This window comes from Hylobates moloch, unplaced genomic scaffold (assembly GCF_009828535.3).
Source record: "Hylobates moloch isolate HMO894 unplaced genomic scaffold, HMol_V3 SCAFFOLD_1, whole genome shotgun sequence".
NCBI lineage: Eukaryota > Metazoa > Chordata > Mammalia > Primates > Hylobatidae > Hylobates > Hylobates moloch.
In genome coordinates this window covers 1,191,314-1,209,121 of record NW_026652276.1, presented here as the reverse complement: position 1 = coordinate 1,209,121, position 17,808 = coordinate 1,191,314, and the positions used below count along the sequence as shown (strand labels likewise).

Below are 17,808 nucleotides of genomic sequence, written 5' to 3'. Positions count from 1 at the left end.
ACAATGGTTCACTGGAACCTTTCAGACAGCCGCCGGGGGGAACACCTGCTTCCTGCCTGCCCACCCGGCCACTGTCTCCCGTGAGCAGCCCAGTCCCACCTGGCCAGGTCTGGGCTCCCTCACTGCCCACCCTTCTGGGGGGCCCAGGTCAGGCAGGGCTGCTACACCACCCCCGGGGCCGGCAGAGAGCCAAGCGCTGAGTCCCAAGTAGCTGTCCCCGTCATGAGTGAGGTGACGCACTCTCTCCAACAGGAAACGGTACAGCCAGTGGGCAGCCCACCTTCTTTTTCAGCTCCACGCTGATGGCATTGGCCTCCTTGAGGAAGATGGCGTTGCCCCACAGCAGGTCCCGCAGAGACGTGAACTGGTACCACTTCCACTTCCGGAAGGCCCAGAGCGCCAGCTCACACTCCCGCTCCGTCCACTGGACTGTAGGGAGAGGTCACATGTGGTTATTGCAGGAAGGCCATGACCCTGCCCACCATGCCTCGCCCTCTGGAGGGTCAGACTGGTTGGCCACTCCATGGGGCTGCCTAAGCTGACCCTGTGCTCTGTGTACATCACGGCCGGGTGGCCATCAGGTAAAAAGATGGAAGGCTGGAAGGCTACTCCCTCTGTGGTCACTGAGGCCAGAGGTGGACAGACCCCTGTCTCCCCAGGCTTCCTCTCACTCTGGGTCTGGGCTGGGAGAGTTCTGTGCTTGCCCGCCCCTGGTTTCACACTAACTATTTGGGTACACAGAAAGAAGAAACTGGCAGAGAGCTCTGTCACAGTGGGCAACATGAAAAGCTCTGTGTGCCCCAAAGGAGAGGCCACCACGAGCAGCCTTGTGAGTCAGGCTGAAGATCAGAGTGGCTGGGGGAGCAACACCATCAATGACAGCCACACACCATCTGGGGCCAGCAGTGGGGAGCAGGACCCACAGGAGAGGAGGCAGGAGGGCAGGCCAGGTGCTCCAGGTGGCCCTGGCCCGTACACCCTCTCCCCGCCCACGCCCTGTCTGTCCACTGGGCCCTTGAGAGGACAAGCAAGGACACAAGGAGGGACTTGTCCTTGTGCTGAGGCCCCACCCCTCCTCCCAACACAGCATTACGCGCCTTTGGCTGCTCCCGATCCGGCGCGCCTGAGCTTTACAGTGGGAGGGAGCCTCGCTGGGTAAATGAGGCCAAACAGGGGAAGAGGCCAAGGTCATGCCAGCACAAAGCTGCTGACCAGCTGGCCAGAGGCTGAGATGGGCGCAAACCCCTCCCCACCTGCATGTGGGCCACCTCTGCCCACAGCTGCGGGAGGTCAGCTGGGTTGGCCCCCCGAGCATATGCTCACTGAGGGAATCCTGAGGTGATGTGCACAGTGGACTCGTCCTCAGGGGCCCCATGAGCCTTGTGGTCAGCAGGACGGGAAGAGTGGATGCATATGAGCATGGTGAGCCCCTACCAGCCCCATTCCCCACCATCATCCAGCCACTCCTGTCAGAGGCAGCATGTGCGTGCACATGTGTGTACAAGTGTGCACATGAATGTGTGCATGTGTGTACACACGCAAGTGTGTGAGTGTGCAGAGCTGCTTGCCAGCTGTGGCACAGTATCCCCCCTCCCCCAATGCTGCTTCCACAGTGCTTCCCAGGGCAAGGAGGTCTTTCCCTAAAGAGACAGGTCCAGACCCCAGGGCAAAAGTGCTGACCAGTGACCTCCAGGGAGGGGCCCAGGGCTGCCCACCTCCATGCTGAGACCCTCCTGACGCAGCAGGTGCTGGCCAGTGACCCCTCACCTTCATCCTCGGGCTCCTCCTCCTCCTCGTTCACCTCTGGGTAGTACCTGGAGTCCATTTGCTTCTGCAGAGCCTCCAGCTTGCTCTCGTAGTCCTGCAGAAAACAAGGCCTGTGACTCCACTACGGCCCTACCTGCCTAGGCCTCTCACACTGCGCCTAGACAGTGGGCCTCACCACATCCCACTGTTTAGATGCAAGAGATGGGGCCAGGCAAGCAGGGAGTGGGGGCGTGGGAGGACGGGGGTCCCCTGGTGTGGGTGGGGGCTGGGCAGGGAGGGCGGGGCCATGTCACTCACCAGCCGCTGCTGCTCCAGCAGGTAGGTGGCCTCCTCCCGCTCGCGGCGGTACTGGTCCTCCAGTTCCTGGAGCCTGCAAGGGGGCGTTGGGGTGAGCACGGGAGGGCAGGAGGGGCAGCAGGCAGACGGGGGTGGCCTCCGCCTCACCTCTGCTCCATCTCCTGCTTCATGTCAATGCCCTGCTTCTCCAGCAGCTCACGCTGGGCGAAGGCCCAGTCCACAGGCTCAGCTGGCGTCTCCGCACAGGGCGTGCGCTCACGCTCCTGCCGGGCTTGCTCGGGGTGGTTGAACCGGAACACGTGGCTCTTACCCATGATGATGCGGTTTCCTGGGGGACAGAGGGACAGGTGGCCTTGGGGAATGGGGATCTTCAGGTCCCTGATGGTCTCAAGCGGGGAGGCGTGAGGAGAAAGGGGAATGGGTGCAGGCACCCCACCATCCATAGCTCCTAGCCACTCCTTCTTCAGCCCTCGCTGGGACCTGAATGTGTCTCCTCACTCTCCCCATAAATCCACCCTTGGCCACTCTCCACTCAGCAGCCAGTGACATTTGCAAACCACAGATCTGGGGCCTCTGCTGTGCTCCAGTGTCCCCACCCCTCCCCAGGCCAGCCTTGTACTTGCCTCCTGCCTCCAAGCCCCCATGCACACATGGGAGCCAGGACCCTCCCTCTCACATCCAGTCTGGGGCCGGTGCCCCCAGGGCTGGGCTTGGGCCCTCCACAGAGCACTGCTACAGGGCGCAGGACCCTTCCCTTCCATCTGTCTCCCCCACTAGACTGGAAGCAGGGCTAGGGCAGGTCCCCTGTGCCCAGGGCCAGGGGGTCCAGGGTCCAGGTCCAGAAACCACAAGAAGGAAGCAGGGACAGCAGCTAGCAGGCACAGGTGGCTGCAGAGCCTCAGCATTGGGGCTACTGAGGCATGGGCATCAGTCCAGCCCCTCCCACCCTGGCACCTGGCTGGATCCCCCTCAGGGCTGCCCCATCTGCAGGGCCCTCCAGGGCAGCATTCACTGTCTTGGGACAGTCCTGCCTGCAGGGGCTCTCTTTGGATGGCCTAGTTTCCCTCTGACCTTCCCTAGTAGCTGCAGCTCTGTCTTGGGGCTCCATAGAGCCGGCTGTGTCCTGCCTCCCACCCAGGTGGCCCGTGCCTGCAGGTCTGTCCCCCCTCAGCGCCTCCTTGCTGGCCGCTCTCAGCTGGCCACTTCCTCTGTCCTCCCTGTCCACAGGCCGTATGCAGCCCACCTCGGACACTGGGAGGGAAACCCCAAGCTAAGGCCTCTCTTTGCCTAGGCCCTGCCCTGAGCCCCACAGGCACCAGGGCCAACCCAAAAACAAGCAGGGAGAATGGGCACAGCTGTCTGTCCGTCTGACCAGCTGTCACCCAGGCTTAGCCACACCAACTCCCCATGACAAGGCCACCCCACGAATTCAGGACATTCAGTGTGTCCTGCCCTCCTGCCCAGGGACCCCAAAGGCAGGACTCCTGAGTCCCGAAGACTCCTCCAAAAGCCTTTGGGGTGGGCAGATGGGCTAGAAGTGGGGCCGCTGGGTGTCACCTGCCCCTTCTCACCCCCTCTGATTTCCCCTAAGACAGGGTCAGGAAAGGGTCTCCCCTGTTCCAAGCCAATGGTCACTTTTATGTCAGCCTGGCCAGGCAACAGCACCCACTGATTCGGCCACACCCTCCCTGGGTGTTGTGTGGAGGTTTCTGCACATGTGCTCCACACCTGCAATCGGCTGATGGAAATCACGGAGGCCCCCCACGGTGGGGTGGGCCTCATCCAAGCAGGTGAAGACCTAAGAGCAAACTAGGGCTTCCTCTGAGGAAGAAGAAACCCAACGAATGGAGTCCACTCCCGCCGAGTTCCCAGCCTGCCCCAAGTTCCCAGCCTGCCCTGAGTTCCCAGCCTGCCACCTGCCCATGGATTTCAGACTTTGCTGACCTGCCCCGCCATCTGATAAGCCAATTCCTTAAAATAAATCTCTTTATACCTAGACATGGTTGTACGTATCTCACTACATCTTGTTCCATGTCTACAGCCATGTCTGTGCATCAGGCTGCTGCTGTTTCTCTGGCAGAACCCTAACTGCATGGGCGATAGTCACACACCACTCAGGAGGGCCCCCTGTCTGACTTCTCTAAAGAAGGGACTTTATGCCATGTGTGCCTGCACGTGTTTGACCATCACAGACACTGCAGTGTCTGGGAACAGAGCCCAACCCCACCCGGGGTGCTGCATTCAGAGGCTGGAGCAGCCCACCCCACTGAGCTCCACAACACCTCAGCTCTAGGAAGCCCCTGTCCACAGCCCTGTATCCCCCAGACCAGCCCAACAGGGCAGAGTCCTGGGCCAGGAGGCAGGAGCTTCTTCCTAGGCAGGCACACCCTGGCTCCTCACTCAGCTCACAGCATGGACTCAGTGTCTCAGGGTCCCAGTGTTGTGTGAATGGGGCCTGTAGTGCTGTGTTCCTGGAGTTGGGGGACTGGGGAGGCACATGAGCTGCTTGGGTACCCGCAGCCCCCTCCCCTACCTGCCCCGCAGCCCTTAAGAGCTGCCATCCGGCACAGTGCGCAGGAGGTGGTGGCTTGGACATGGGAACAGAGGCCTCGCCTCAGGCCTCTGCCTACCTGACTGGCCCCTGGAGTCCCCAGCCATACCTGACCGCAGGATGCTGGGCTCTGTGACTTTCTTGCCGTTGACGTAGGTGTCTGCCCCCTCACAGGGCTCCAAGGTCACCACAGCTACAGGAAAGGTGGGAGGGGCAGAGAGGAGGACTATGAGGGGCTGTCACCTACAGCAGCTCGGCTTACCTGGCCCCCGGGCATGGCCTCTTCCAGGCCTCTCACCTCTCTTTTCCCTGCTACACAGGCCGTGACCACTGGCAACACTCATTTGGGCCTCAGAGGAGCTTAGAGGTCTCACCCCACTTAACAGAGGAAGAAAGTGACCCCCAGGAGGAGGATGCATGTGCCCACGTTGAAGCCAAGAGGCTGTGCTGGGCCTGAGCACCCAGGGCCCTGTCCAGCTCTCCAGGTGGACAAGGATAAAAACACCAGCTAATGGGGCCTGGGTCATCCCACAGGAGAGGGCAGGCAGGGCTTTGCAGTCAGAGAATTCCAGGAGAGCCAACCGTCCCAACACCACTTAGGGCCATTATCCTGAGGTGGCCAAGTTGGACAGTGGGTGTCAGTCACGGGTCTGCAGGCCAGAGGCTGGCTGGATGCTGCCAGGAGATGCCTTTAGCCTGGGCTGTGGGCCATGTGACGGCACACCGACACCACAGGCCCATCCCTGAGTTGGGCAGCACCAGGCAATGGGGACAGCCCCACGTCATCTCCAGGAGGGAGACCACTGGGCAGGCAGGGGAAACGGACAGATGGCCGCCCACGGCCAACAGGAAACCAAGGTCTGGAAATAGTTTTCCACCCTGATCTGGGCTCAATCCTCATGGCTCACTGTCCTCCCGCCGTGAACATCCTCCACCCTGGGCCCCAACATGCTTCCCGGCCAGCAGCCCACCTGTGCCCCCACCTCCAGCCCTCAAGGAGGTTCAGCTCCCTAAGGCAGCAGCCACCCCTGGCCACAGAAGGTACCAGGCATTTTCCCAAGCACCAACCTAATAGAAGTTGTCTTCAAGGCTGGCCCCAAATATCTCTCTCTCTCTCTCCAAATCTCTCTCTCTCTTTCTCTCTCTCTCTGTCTCTCTCACACACACACACACACACACACACACACATGTCCTGCCTAGAAGTATGACTCGCAACCCACTTAATTCTGGGTAAGCTTGGAAAGGGTGACCTCATTCAGGCCTGATCATCACAGCACAGAGGCGTGGGTGCGGGTGGGGACGGTAGGGTGGTGATACCTTCACTGCCTCCCCTGGAGTCGCTCCGGAAGACACAGTGCTCCTCCTTGATGAAGTGCCCACTCAGAACGATGTCCTGCCGCCTCTCGCCATCCTCCCTGCCCACTCTGTGTGGTGGGGGCGCCATCAGCACTGCAGCCGGGACCCAGTACACCCAGGACACCACCCACTGGCCTCCAGGGACGCCCAACCAGGATTGTTTGGGAAACACCCAGGGCGGACATCAGCGGGGTCGCTGGGGAAGTCCAAACTCAGTGGCCCCTCTGCAGCAGCAGGAATGGGGAGTCCACCCTTCCCCTGCCAGATCCCAGGGCCTGGCCAGGCTGGAGTGGCTGCCAGGTCCCCTCTCACCTGGTGATCCCATCCTTGATGTAGTAAAGCAGGCACTCGGACATCAGCGGGTCCTCGTTCAGGTTGACGAGGTGTGGTGTCTGCAGGGAGACAGGAGGATCATCTCTCTTGCAGAGGGGCAGGAGCCCGATGCTGGCCACACCCCCCTCTGACCTCTCCCCAGGCACCAGACTACCACCAGGGTCCCTGCCCCCACACTCGGCTGGTGCCACCAGGCTGGCCACTCCAAGTCAGGAAAATGAGGAACACAGAAAGCACAAGCTGAAGGCCCAGCCCACCAACAGCAGCAGGCTGGTGGGACCCGACCACCCGCATACACCCAGGCCTGGCACAGCAGCCCCATCACTGCAGCAGAAGCTGAGCTTCCAGAAGGGCAGAGAGCCCCAGCTCTCAGCATGTGGGGGCCCTGGGGCCCTCTGAGGCTGGGGTGAGCCCCCAGATGTGCAGACCACAGGCTTTGTCAAATGGGGTCCTGGGTTCCCAGCTTTGGACTGTAAAATGGGGTTCTAGGACCCCATTCCAGCTCAGACAACCCAGAAACCGTGGGCTCACCAGTGGGAGCCAAGAGCCAAGAAGGATCAGGACCCTGACCATGGAGGGCTCAGCCCTGGGGTCTGGGGAGTGAAGCAGTTGTGAAAGGATCCTTGATGAGCCACCTGAGGCACCCCCATCCAGAGAGGTGGAGGCCTCGTCACTGGACAAAGGGGACAGAACATCCCCAGCTGTCCCTGCCCCCTGAGTGGGGAAGATGTCCAGCCAGGAGGGGCTGTGCCCACGGCTTTGGGGCTGAGTAGGGGCTGCAGCCTTGGGACCCCACTGGCCTGTGCACGTCTCGTGACTCCCAAGAACACCGAACTTCTCAAGAAGGGGGTCCCCAGTGGTCCCACTTCTGGGCAATGCCCAGATCCAGGGCCACCAATAAAACTGCACACCTGGAGTTCCTCCCTACACCTCCAGGAAGGGGATGGGGTCTGAAACAGTGCAGGGAACAATCCATTCCAGACCAAACCAAAGGCCTGTCTGGAAGACTTGTATAGTGAAGCCCCATTAGGGCACTACCTGTCCCTGCCCTGCCCGGGACTGGAATCTCCCTACAGCTCTTCTCAGGCCCTTCCTGCCTCTGGACCTCAGCACGTGCTGGGCCCCCGGCCTGGAGCACAGCCCTGCCCAGCCCCTCCCAAGCTATGGACACACAGGTGTCTGTCCCCATGTCCTGGCCATCTTTGGGGTGGGTGTGTGGGGTTTGGGGACTAGAACCACAAGAAAGACTTTCTCCCAAGTGCGTGTGCCATGCCCCACCTGGGCTGCTGTGCCATGCCCCACCTGGGCTGCTGGATGGGGGCACAGGAGTCATATACACTCTGAAGCAGCTGCTCAGGGGTTCTGTGCCATTTGAGGGCCCCCAGCTGAAAGATCCCTTAGGCTTGGCCTGGTGGGAGAAGAGGGGTCCCCACTGGAACAGTGAGACCTGACTCTAGCTGAGTTCTAAGAAGGCAGCTGGCACCCAGCTCTTTGAGCAGCACAGGCTCCAGGGCAGGTCCAGGCCCCTCGTGTCTCAGTCTCCAGCCTGGGCGTTGGCTTCTCAGCCTTGCCCTGACCTTGGAGAGCCCAGTCCACAATCCAGGCCACTAAGAGACCCATCTGATGTCCCAAAGCCACCAGCATGCCCCACCATGAGAATGTGGGGACCGAATTCTCCACAAAAAGCACAGTGTGACTGTGGGTGAGCTTCACAGCCCCAGTGCCTGGGCCAGAGCCCCACCGTGCTCCCCTACTCCCAGGAGCCCCCTCTGGCTCTACCTGAGACAGCACCTCATCTGGTCCTGTTCAGATGAGGGCAGTACCACAGAACTGAGACAGCTCCTACCTTTTTGGGAGAGAATACGCCCAAGGTGCCGCCATCCTCCCTCATGGCCACACCCATCTCAGCCAGCAGGGCTTCCCTGGGGAAACAGAGCTGAGGTCAGCACAAGCTCCACAAGGCTTCCAGCACTGGCCTCAGCCCTGGCTGACCAATGGGGGCAGCAGGCCTGTGGCCACCATGGCCTGGGTGGTGCCCATGCATGTCCCATCTGGTCACTGGGTTAGGGCATCTGCTGATGGGACCGGCCCCTCTGCACCATGGTCAGGGATCAGGTCTATCAGGCCTCAGGTCTCTCAGGCCTTGGTGGCTAGCAGCTAGCGGTATACAAGGTGGGGGTCATTGGGGATGAGGGAATAGGTTTGCCCTGGGCTGGGATGTGGCCACCCCATGGTGCAGGTGCCCAGCACTGGAGGGCAGGGCTCAGTGCTCATCCTGCCCAGGCTTCGGGCTTGCTGGCTGCACCCCTCCCCCTGGGCCTCAGTTGCCCCGCTGCACACCTCTCCATCCGGATTGCTTCTGTCCGCCGCAGCTTCTCCTCCCAGGTCTCATTGAGCTCGGCTATGATCTTCTCTGTTTCCTGGGGATTGAGGCAGAGCACAGTGAGCTGCTGGGGCTGGGGCCAAGGGAGAGGACAATGGAGACACAAGTGCCAGGAGAAGTGGCTGCAAAGCAAAAGAGCCACATTCCTGGGCCCGTCCAGGCACCGAGGCATCCAAAAGACCAAGGTGAAGCTCATAGAATGTGTGTCTTTCCCTTAGACACGCTCAGGAGAATGGGGAAAACACAAAACAAATCTGGAAGGAAAAGAGAAGCAAATGCTCCTGGGAGATGCTGAGCCTCGGCTCCTAAAGCACAGCCATCCTCGCTGCTGCCGAGAGGCCCAAGTGCTCACCCCTCTTCAGGACATGGACGACACTGCCCAACATCAGCCTGGTCTCTCCTTTTTCTTCCCACCCACAGCCCAGTGGGACCCCAACACCCCAGAAGGGCTCTCTGCTCCAGGGTCACAGGCCCAACCTCGCCCCCATCCCCTTCCTCACACTGGCCTCAATGGGGCCTCTGCCTTTTCCCCTCAGCCCCTCAGTCTCCAGGAGTGTGGCTCATCCGCCCCTGCACAGCCATTCACTGAGGGGAGTGTGACTGGAAACCTAAAATGATCCCGGCCCGTTGATGGGCACCAGGGAGCACATCGTGCCTTTGAGCGGTGGGAGGTGGTGACTATTCCCAGGCAGGTGTGCAGGTGTGAACACAGGACGGCCTGGAGGGGGCTCAGGAGCCTGTGCCACACTCACCACCCTTCTCAGGGGCTGTAATTCTATAGGATGCCAGGGAGGAAGCTGCTGTGACCTGGGGCTGTCACCAGTGGAGGGGGTGCTGCGGGGTGGGGAGGGACGAGACTCCTCTCCACCCACAGATGCCATCCAGCTCACTACTCCTTGAACAAGTGCCCACTCACACAATTAAAGACTCGACAGGAAGAGTCTCAGTCCTGGACATTCATTCTTGGAGCTTCCCTTGTCCAGGCTTGGCATGGGTGGGGGCACAGGCCATCCAGACACCCAGGTCTAGGGTCCTGCAGGGGCACTTCCTGTCCAGCAGCTGAGTGTTGTGCAGCCCTCAGCCTGGGGACCCCCAAGTGAACTGGCTGCCTTGGCTGCTGTGGGTGGTCTGGAGACAGGCCCCTGGGCACCTGGGTGGCCACACGCCAGAGGCTCCTGCTGGTGCTCCACAATGGCCCTATCAGGATGGGCTGTACCCAGGAGGGCAGGGTGCCTCTAACTCCTCTGAGCTCTCCACTCCCAGAGTCTGACACCCCGAAGCCCCAAGTGGTGCCCTCACCTTCAGTCTTTCAATGGCCTCCTCGCTGCCCGGGGCAAACAAGATGCGCTCGTGGAGGCTGGACACAGAGGCCGCGCGGCTGGACAGGGCTGAGAGCGAGGATGAGGGGCTCATACCCACCAGGGCATTGGTCACTGTGGAGAGAGGGTCAGGGGCTTCATTCACCGTCCCGCCACGGTTAAGGTTATTGTTCTCAAGGTCGGACACATCTATGGGGAGGAGGGGTAGGGCGGGCAGACAGACAGAGGGAGGGAGAGAAAAAAGATGAAGATGGGAAAAAGTAAGAGATGGGGCCCAGAGAAGGCAAGAAACAGAAACCATCAACGAGGCACAGCAGCCCTGCCCGGCCCAGGACAAGCGCATGCAAGGCCTTCCTGCCACCCCTTGCCTATGATGGGACCCAGCCGGCAGTGGCACCCACTTGCCTGCCTGTCCCCCAGGCCTGCCCTCCCCAGCAGCAGCATGGCACAGCCCTAGGCACCCTGGAGCTCCCCTGCACCCCCTGTGCCAGGCTTCTTGCTTTCCCGCAGCTGCACTCCAGGCCCCACTGCCAGGCCGCCCTGCAGCTCCCGCACCTGAGGGCTGGGAGCCCGTCCTCCCTGCATCTTCCCACCCTGTCCACTGGCTTGGCATGGTCACCCAGCAGCGCCCCATACAGATCCCCACACTTGTCCTCCCACCCCTCGCACCCACCGTCAGCCTGGGACACCACACACCCCCGAGCTGTGGGGCCGGGCTGTGCTAACCGTTCAGCCCACTGACTGTTGGCCCAGAGACCATCCTGGAGGAGGTGAACATGGGACCCTCATGAGGGAGGCCCTTCCCCTCCACCTCGAGGAGCTCACCCACCAGCCTAGGCCTCATGTGTTCCTAAGGCCTGGGAGGTGGGGCTGTGACATCTCTGGAGTAGGTGGTGCCAAGGGTCTCCTAGCAGAAGCGAACACACAGCAGAGCAGCAGCAAGCACGGGACCACACGGGGTGTGGGGGAAGTGGAGGGCGCCCTGCAGCCAGGCTCGGGGAGGCACTGAGCCCCATGGAGCCAGGACCGAGGCCAGGAGGCACAAAGGCTGGGCGGGATTTGGCAGCATCTGCTGTGAAAGTTGAGTTTATGGCATTTCCAGAGTCGAGGGCCTGGGCGTGGGGGGTCAGGTCAGCTGGAGAAATGGCATTGCAGACGGAGGCCTGAGCCAAGAGCTGGGGACAGGACAGTCCCTCCAGCCCTCCTGACCCTTTGGTGCTGATATCCTGACCTTCACAGGCCTCTGGGTGCACAGGGGGTCAGAGGGCCTGATCTCGGCCACGTTTAGCCTGAGAAGGCTTCAGCTACACCCTGACTCCCCCATTGCCTTGGTTTCTCATGTAGACCATATGGGTGGGAATGAGCCAGGAGTGTGGGCTCAGAGGCAGACAGAATCCCACATCTACGAGCAGGGCCCTGTGGCTGAGGGAGAGCAGTGCTTTCTGCTCCCCCAGAAGGAGAAGAAAGCAGAGCAGGTACCCTGGGGTTCACCCCTCCCTGCCCGTGCCGCCCTAGGCCCTCATGCTGGCTGGGGCTGGAAGCAGAGATGCAGAGAGCAGCAAAGGGAATACACACATTTGGGTCCTCCAGGCACAGTGTTGGCTACGGGGGGAGGGAAGCGTGGGGGAGGGGGAGAGACAGAGAAACAGAAGAACAGGTTTGTCTCCAGAGGCTCAGGCATGCCTTTCACAGGCCAGGGTGGCCAGCAGTGAGTGTGTGGCCACAAGCAGGGTGGTGAAGGTCTTCAGCTCCAGAACACAAGGGGCCGCTGTGACCCCAGCACCCACAGCCTGCCTATGGGGCTTCCAGGGGAGCCGTCTCTGGCCCACTTGCATCAGCATTGAACCCAAACCATGTGGTACCACCCAGGCCAAGGCCAGGAAACTTGCCCTTGTCCAGGGCCCCCACCCGGCCTCCCACCCAGAGGCAGTTCTGCCCAGGAACATGGAGCAGGGACAGGGATTTGGCCCAGAGGGGCTCTGGGAGCGGTGTGGAGCTGCCACAGCCCAGGGTGCAGCCAGCAAAGTGGTGGCCCCAAGAGAGAGGATGTGATGACCTGCGAGGCCCCTTAGCCTGAGGCCCCACAACCCTGTCCAGGACAGGCTGGCGCAGGCACTCACTGTCGGTGATGTCGCCAAGACCCTGGGCGTACAGCAGGTCCCGCAGCCGGGTCACCTCATCCTTCAGCTCGCGGATCAGCTTGTTGTTGGGGTCCTCATTGATGACAGCATTGCAGCGGATCTGCTTGGCCCGGTCAGCATACCTGGGTGGCAGAGGCGGCTGTGGGCTGTGGGCTGTGCTTGGGACAGGTCCACACCTAGCCTTGCCCAAGACTCAGCCTTTTGGGCTCAGCAGCCAGGCCAGAGGTGGACCTGAGCCAGCACAGCCTGGCGCAGAGTGAGAAATCGCCCCCATGGCAAGTCGCTGGGGAGGGCATTTGGGGCCACAGGCCAGAGAAGACTTACAGGTGAGGTCACCCAGTTCCAGCTCTCCCGCTTGGGGAAACTGAGGCCCAAGGGAGAAGGGACAGGGTGGTGTCCTCTCCCCCAGTGGTCCCAGGGTAGAGGGAGAAAGTCCAGTGGGAAAATGTGAGAACATCTACGTGTGTGTAGGCTTGTGCCCACACCGTGTACCAGCTCATGCACATGTCTATGTTTCCAACTAGTACATGAACTTCTACTGTGACACACGCCCTTTGTTTCTCTTAAGCACTGGTGGTGCACGGTCAAAAGGGAGAGATCACTGACCCAAACAACTGAGCAGCCTCTAGCATGGCTAGGGGCCCAGGCTCCCCACCCCAGGTGCCCACCCTGCCCATAAGACATACCTATGCCCCTTTGCTATCTAAAAATCCCCAGTGGTTACCCCGGCTGGCAGGTGAGTGTAAACTGCTCCGCCCAGCAGGCAGAGCTCTCCCAGTCTGGTGCCACCGGGCCTTGGGCTGCCTGCAGCCCCAAAGCACACCCCCAAAGGCTCCATGGAGGGAATGGAACAGGGCCCTTGCAGTCCCAGGAGCCTCACAACAGTCCCTTCCAGCCTCACAGAGTCCAGGGTATACCCCTCACAGAGTCGCCCCTGCTCACTGGTGCTCCCAATTCAAGCACAGGAGGATCCATCCCCCAAGACCAGGGAGTGGGGAGCAGAGCTTGTCTCCCTGGAGAACTCACCTCAGCGTGCTAAGAGTCTCGTCGTAGTTGATGTCTGCAGGACTGAGGGCTGCCACCATAGCAGTCCTTGAGTTACCGCCTGTGGGAAGAAGACCAGGTTGTGCCCAGAGGGGGATCTAGGTCCCAGGGCTATGTCTGCTCTCCCCTTCCCCCCACATTTACAGATGGGGAGGCTGAGGCCTAGAGAGGTAAACTGAGTCACAGGCTTACCCTCCCCCCATGAACACAGACAACAGCAAGGACCTGGCCTTCTTTGGCTGCTCCTTCATCTCTGAACCAGGCACCACCATTATTTCTCTTCTACTTGTGTTTTTCTCACATTTGGGGCCATTTTACAACCATCAGGCCTTCCTTTCCCCAAAGCAGACAGGAAAGTTGTGGAGGGTTTTAAAGTATTTACTCCAAAATAAATACCATTTATGTTCAATATTTTTTTCAAGCACTTCTATCATTTTCATTTGAAATATATTCCTCAGTATTTAACATCAGATTCCTGGCCCAGGTTAGTAGGATCCCAGCATCAGGTAATGTGTGGCGTGAGGAACAGATTGTGTCTTTCTCTTCAGGGAATCCTGTCTAGGTGACCTCAGCAGTCGGAAAAGATCACCACTGAACCCACCCCAGCCCTCAGGACTGCTGCCTGGCGGTGCTTCAAGTCTGGACAGATGAACTTGCCTGCTTGACCCTAGGGAACTGTATATCCTCAGGGCCATGTCCCCAGGGCATGGGTCCAAGGTGGGTCCCCATAGGGACTGAAGAGACAGTGTGAAGGGCTGGGCACATGTCACACAGGCCCCAGGAAAGGCTCTGTGGGAGGACTCCCCTGCCCCCGCCCTGGGGCTGAACCTGGGTGTGCCTGGAGCAGGGAGCTCCTTCCCAGCCCACATCTCAGGTGAAGGAACACTCTCCTCCTCTCTCAGTGGGACCCATCCATCTGCAGGCCTGCTGCGGTCTGCAGTACTGGCCTGAGCTGGGGAGCAGCGTGGCTAATTGTGGGGTGCAGAGGTGGTCAGCCTGGGCTCTGCACACCTCAGCCATGCAGCTGAGGGAGGCCAGGGACCCCTAGTCATCTATGTTCATCAGGTCAGCACAAGACTCAGTTTACCTCCCTGGGCATCAGCCTCTCCAGCTGTAAATGCAGTTGGGGAGGACTCAGGTTATTCCGGGACGGACGGGATCAGCATCGGGTGCATTTCAATTCCCACCTCCCCATCTAAGTCTCACCACTCAGAACTCAGATGGGGAGGAGGAGGTTTATGGCAGCCCCTCAAAACCCAGCAAGCTGAGCTCCCAGATTGAGTCCCAGGTCCCCGTGACAGATGGGGAAACCAAGGCCCAGAGAAGGATGAGTATTTGGCCTGGGTGTCACAGCCCACCTGACCCAGGACCACTAACACAGGCAGGTGTGTGCTGTGCTGCCCCCTGGGCCGTCCTGGTTCCCACACTCGCTTCGTTAACCCACTGCTGGCCGTTGCCCCAGGCCCTCCAGAAGGGCCATGAGCTGACTGGACCCTCCAGGTTCACCTCGCAGCCTCAGCCCAGAAAGGGTGAGAGGCCTCCTGGCGACTGGGCACCCCCTCAGTGGGGAAGAGGGGCACAGCCCAGGGTGGGATCAGAGCCCTGGGGACAGGGAAACCCACAAGTTCTCACCCAGGTTTTCCCGGAGGAGCCAGGTCAACACGGAATCTCGGTACGGAATGAAATCTGTCTTCTTCTTTTTCTTGTTCTGTGCGGGAGGAACATTCAAGGTCAAGCCCGAGCCCACTGGAGAGGAAGTGAAAGGGAGGGGCCGGCGCGGGCCCTGCCAAGTGGGTCTTAAAGCTAGAGGCTGGGCAAGGGGTGGGGCGCGCTCTGCTGGACACGTTCTCAGGCTGCCCAGGCCTCTCCCTGCCCAGACCCCAGGGCGCCACCCCAGAGGCCTCCTCTAGGCCACAGTCAGGGACTTGCTAGCACGTCCTTCAGGTTCCTCCCCCGGCCATACCTGCTGCCCCTGGGCCACCCAGCTGGACACCGGCCAGGAGTGCTGATGTCACCAGCAAGTGTGTCTCCTCCCTCTACTCTGTCTGAAGGACCCAACTGAGCCCATGGCCCCTCCTCAAACACCATCAGCAACTCCTTCTGACCCAAGGGAAAAGGCCCCCACAGCTAAATGTGGCCCTCCAGGCCTCTGTGGCCTCTGCACACTTACCTCCCTGCCAGCTTAAATCTCCCCTTCACCCAGAGTTCACCTGCCCTCTCCCCCATCAAACTCCCTATGGTCCTGCAGAAGCCAGCTCACAGGCCTTCCTCTAACGACCTGTTCTCCCATCCCTCCCCTCAGAATGAAGCATCCTCCATGCTCTTGCTACCTCTTTGGCTCTTTAAAATATGGACTCCATCCACATAACGGCTGCCAGGAACTGCTTCTGATGGACACTCTGTGACTAACTTAATGATCCCACTAATTGTGGGTTTCAGTGACTTCCAATGTCTACTGGTTCATGTATACATTGGCTTATGAAGCATTTGCAGAGCACCTGCTGGGCTGGCAGACGAGACCTCTGACCCTCGAGCCTGCACCCCAGGACATGCACGCAGATGCCACCTCAAGGGCTGGGCACACACACAGACATTATTGTTCTTGAAGACAGCCCCAGGAGAAGCTCCACCAGCTCACAAGGCACATAAAATTTGAAAGCTCTTGAGACTCCCTGTCAAAGGGGGTCCAGAATGCTGCACTGGCTTCTCTGTGAGCAGGGTTTCAGGGTGTCCATCTCGCAGCTCAGCAGCACAACTGACTGCTTTCTTTTTTCTTTGGAAACTTGGTAGGGACTAACTCTACTCTATTTCTAGTTTTTTTTTGTTTTTGTTTTTGTTTTTTTGAGACAGAGTCTCCCTCTGTCACCAGGCTGGAGTGCAGTGGCACGATCTCGGCTCACTGCAACCTCCGCCTCCCGGGTTCAAGTGATTCTCTTGCCTCAGCCTCCTGAGTAGCTAGGACTACAGGCGTGCGCCACCATGCCCGGCTAATTTTTGTATTTTTAAAGTAGAGACAGGGTTTCACCATGTTGGCCAGGATGGTCTCGCTCTCTTGACCTCATGATCCACCCACCTCGGGCTCCCAAAGTGCTGGGATTACAGGCGTGAGCCACCACGCCCAGCCTCTAGTTTGGTTTTTGATTATTTAATTCCTGAGGGTGAATTCTCTGCTATGTGTCATATTCCTTGCTTCCACATAAATGTCCTCCAGCCATTCAGCCACTTCAGCAAGGAGCCCAGCAGCCCCCTGGGTTTCCTGCTCCCTCACTGCCTCCCTGTCCAGTCGTGCTCCGCCATCTCCCAGGACCACCCCGCTCTCCCGTCTCGGCCCCGCAGCCTTCACCACCCCAAGCCTGGAACGCCGACCTTCCATCCTGACTTGCCGCACCAGGCCACCCTGCTCCCAACCTACCCTTCACGCAGCGCGCATGGCCTGCGGACCCATCCTCGGCTAAGCAGACACTGTGAGTCCTGCTGAAAACCCGCCCGCTGCTGCCACTAAGGCTCGGCCAGGCAGCTCCTGGCAAGCCGGGAGGGACCTCAGATCCTCAGAAGGGCCGGGCTGCTGCCGGCCTCGCCTCCCTGCTCTGGGCCCGGTTCCTCAGCCAGTTCCTCGAAAACTCTCTCGCTCGGCTCCTTCAAAAGCCTCTGTCACTGTCCCTCGCAGGGTCCCTCGCACAGCCAGTCACGCGGTTCCCACGTGGTGCTTCCACATCTCAGTCCCGCACGCTCAAGCGCTCAGTCCCTCAGGCAGCTCTCGCCATTCCCCACACGGTTCCCACGCGGCTGCTCGCGGCTCCCCACACAGTTCCTCAGTTCCTCCCGCCTCCCCACGCAGTTCCTCACGTTTCTCCAAACGGTTCTTCACGCAGCTCCTCCTGCTTCCCCCTTTATTCCTCCATTAAGGAAAACGGCAGTCACTCGAATGCGGACTCCACCCGTGGGATGGCTGCCGGTCACGCCGTTCATCAAGTTTTCCCACAAGTTCCACACGCAATTCTGTCACAGTCCTCTGTGGAGTTCTTCACCCAGTTCCACCCGATCCTCACCTAGATCTCTACGCAGGGCCTCGCTACACACACGTTCTCCACCATTCTCCACACGCAAATCCTCACCGTCCCTGACACACTCGACCTCACAGTTCCTCACAGCTCCCCAGAAAGCTTCCCGCGTTCCTCAAACATTTCCTGACGCGGCTCCCACTGGACGCCTCACGCAACCCTGTTTCTCAGAGCTCCCGCACAGCGTTCCACACACACACACAGGCTTCTCAGCGGCCCACGGGCCTCGCAGCATCCACGCAGCTCCCGAAAACCCCAGTCCCCACACAGCTCCGCACCCCCTTCCACACACTTCCTCCCGGTTCACACAGCTCCACGCGGTGCCCAACAGTTCCCCACAGTTTCCCAGCCAGCGCCTCGCACTCCCCGCCAACCCCTCGCACAGCTCTCTCCGGCTTTGCTCACAGTACCGCGCACACTTCCACCCACGCTTCCCCACCGTTCCCTACCGCTTCCCGAACAGCTCCTTCCGCCGTTCCTCCTACACTCCCTCAAACGGTGCCTTAACAACCCTTCACGCCATCCCTAATGCGGGTCCACACACACTTTCCACACA

General features: G+C 60.2%; 1 protein-coding gene across 21 annotated transcripts in view; it reads right to left on the bottom strand.

Moving 5' to 3' along the window:
- The window catches only part of KIF1A (kinesin family member 1A), a 124,016-nt gene that overhangs the window by 46,627 nt on the left and 59,581 nt on the right, over window positions 1-17,808 (bottom strand). For 8 of the 21 annotated variants that reach the window (XM_032761702.2, XM_032761657.2, XM_032761667.2 and 5 more), the window contains exons 11-24: window positions 14,824-14,899; window positions 13,174-13,252; window positions 12,127-12,269; window positions 11,582-11,608; window positions 9,987-10,195; window positions 8,645-8,724; window positions 8,151-8,226; window positions 6,284-6,363; window positions 5,933-6,039; window positions 4,725-4,808; window positions 2,212-2,392; window positions 2,065-2,137; window positions 1,768-1,861; window positions 281-429 (exon numbers count right to left, since the gene is read on the bottom strand). In XM_032761702.2, the coding sequence (XP_032617593.1) occupies window positions 281-429; window positions 1,768-1,861; window positions 2,065-2,137; window positions 2,212-2,392; window positions 4,725-4,808; window positions 5,933-6,039; window positions 6,284-6,363; window positions 8,151-8,226; window positions 8,645-8,724; window positions 9,987-10,195; window positions 11,582-11,608; window positions 12,127-12,269; window positions 13,174-13,252; window positions 14,824-14,899 (1,458 nt within the window). The remainder of the gene's footprint in view (window positions 1-280; window positions 430-1,767; window positions 1,862-2,064; window positions 2,138-2,211; window positions 2,393-4,724; window positions 4,809-5,932; window positions 6,040-6,283; window positions 6,364-8,150; window positions 8,227-8,644; window positions 8,725-9,986; window positions 10,196-11,581; window positions 11,609-12,126; window positions 12,270-13,173; window positions 13,253-14,823; window positions 14,900-17,808) is intronic. The other 13 variants (XM_058436577.1, XM_032761731.2, XM_032761834.2 and 10 more) reach the window with 2 other exon arrangements.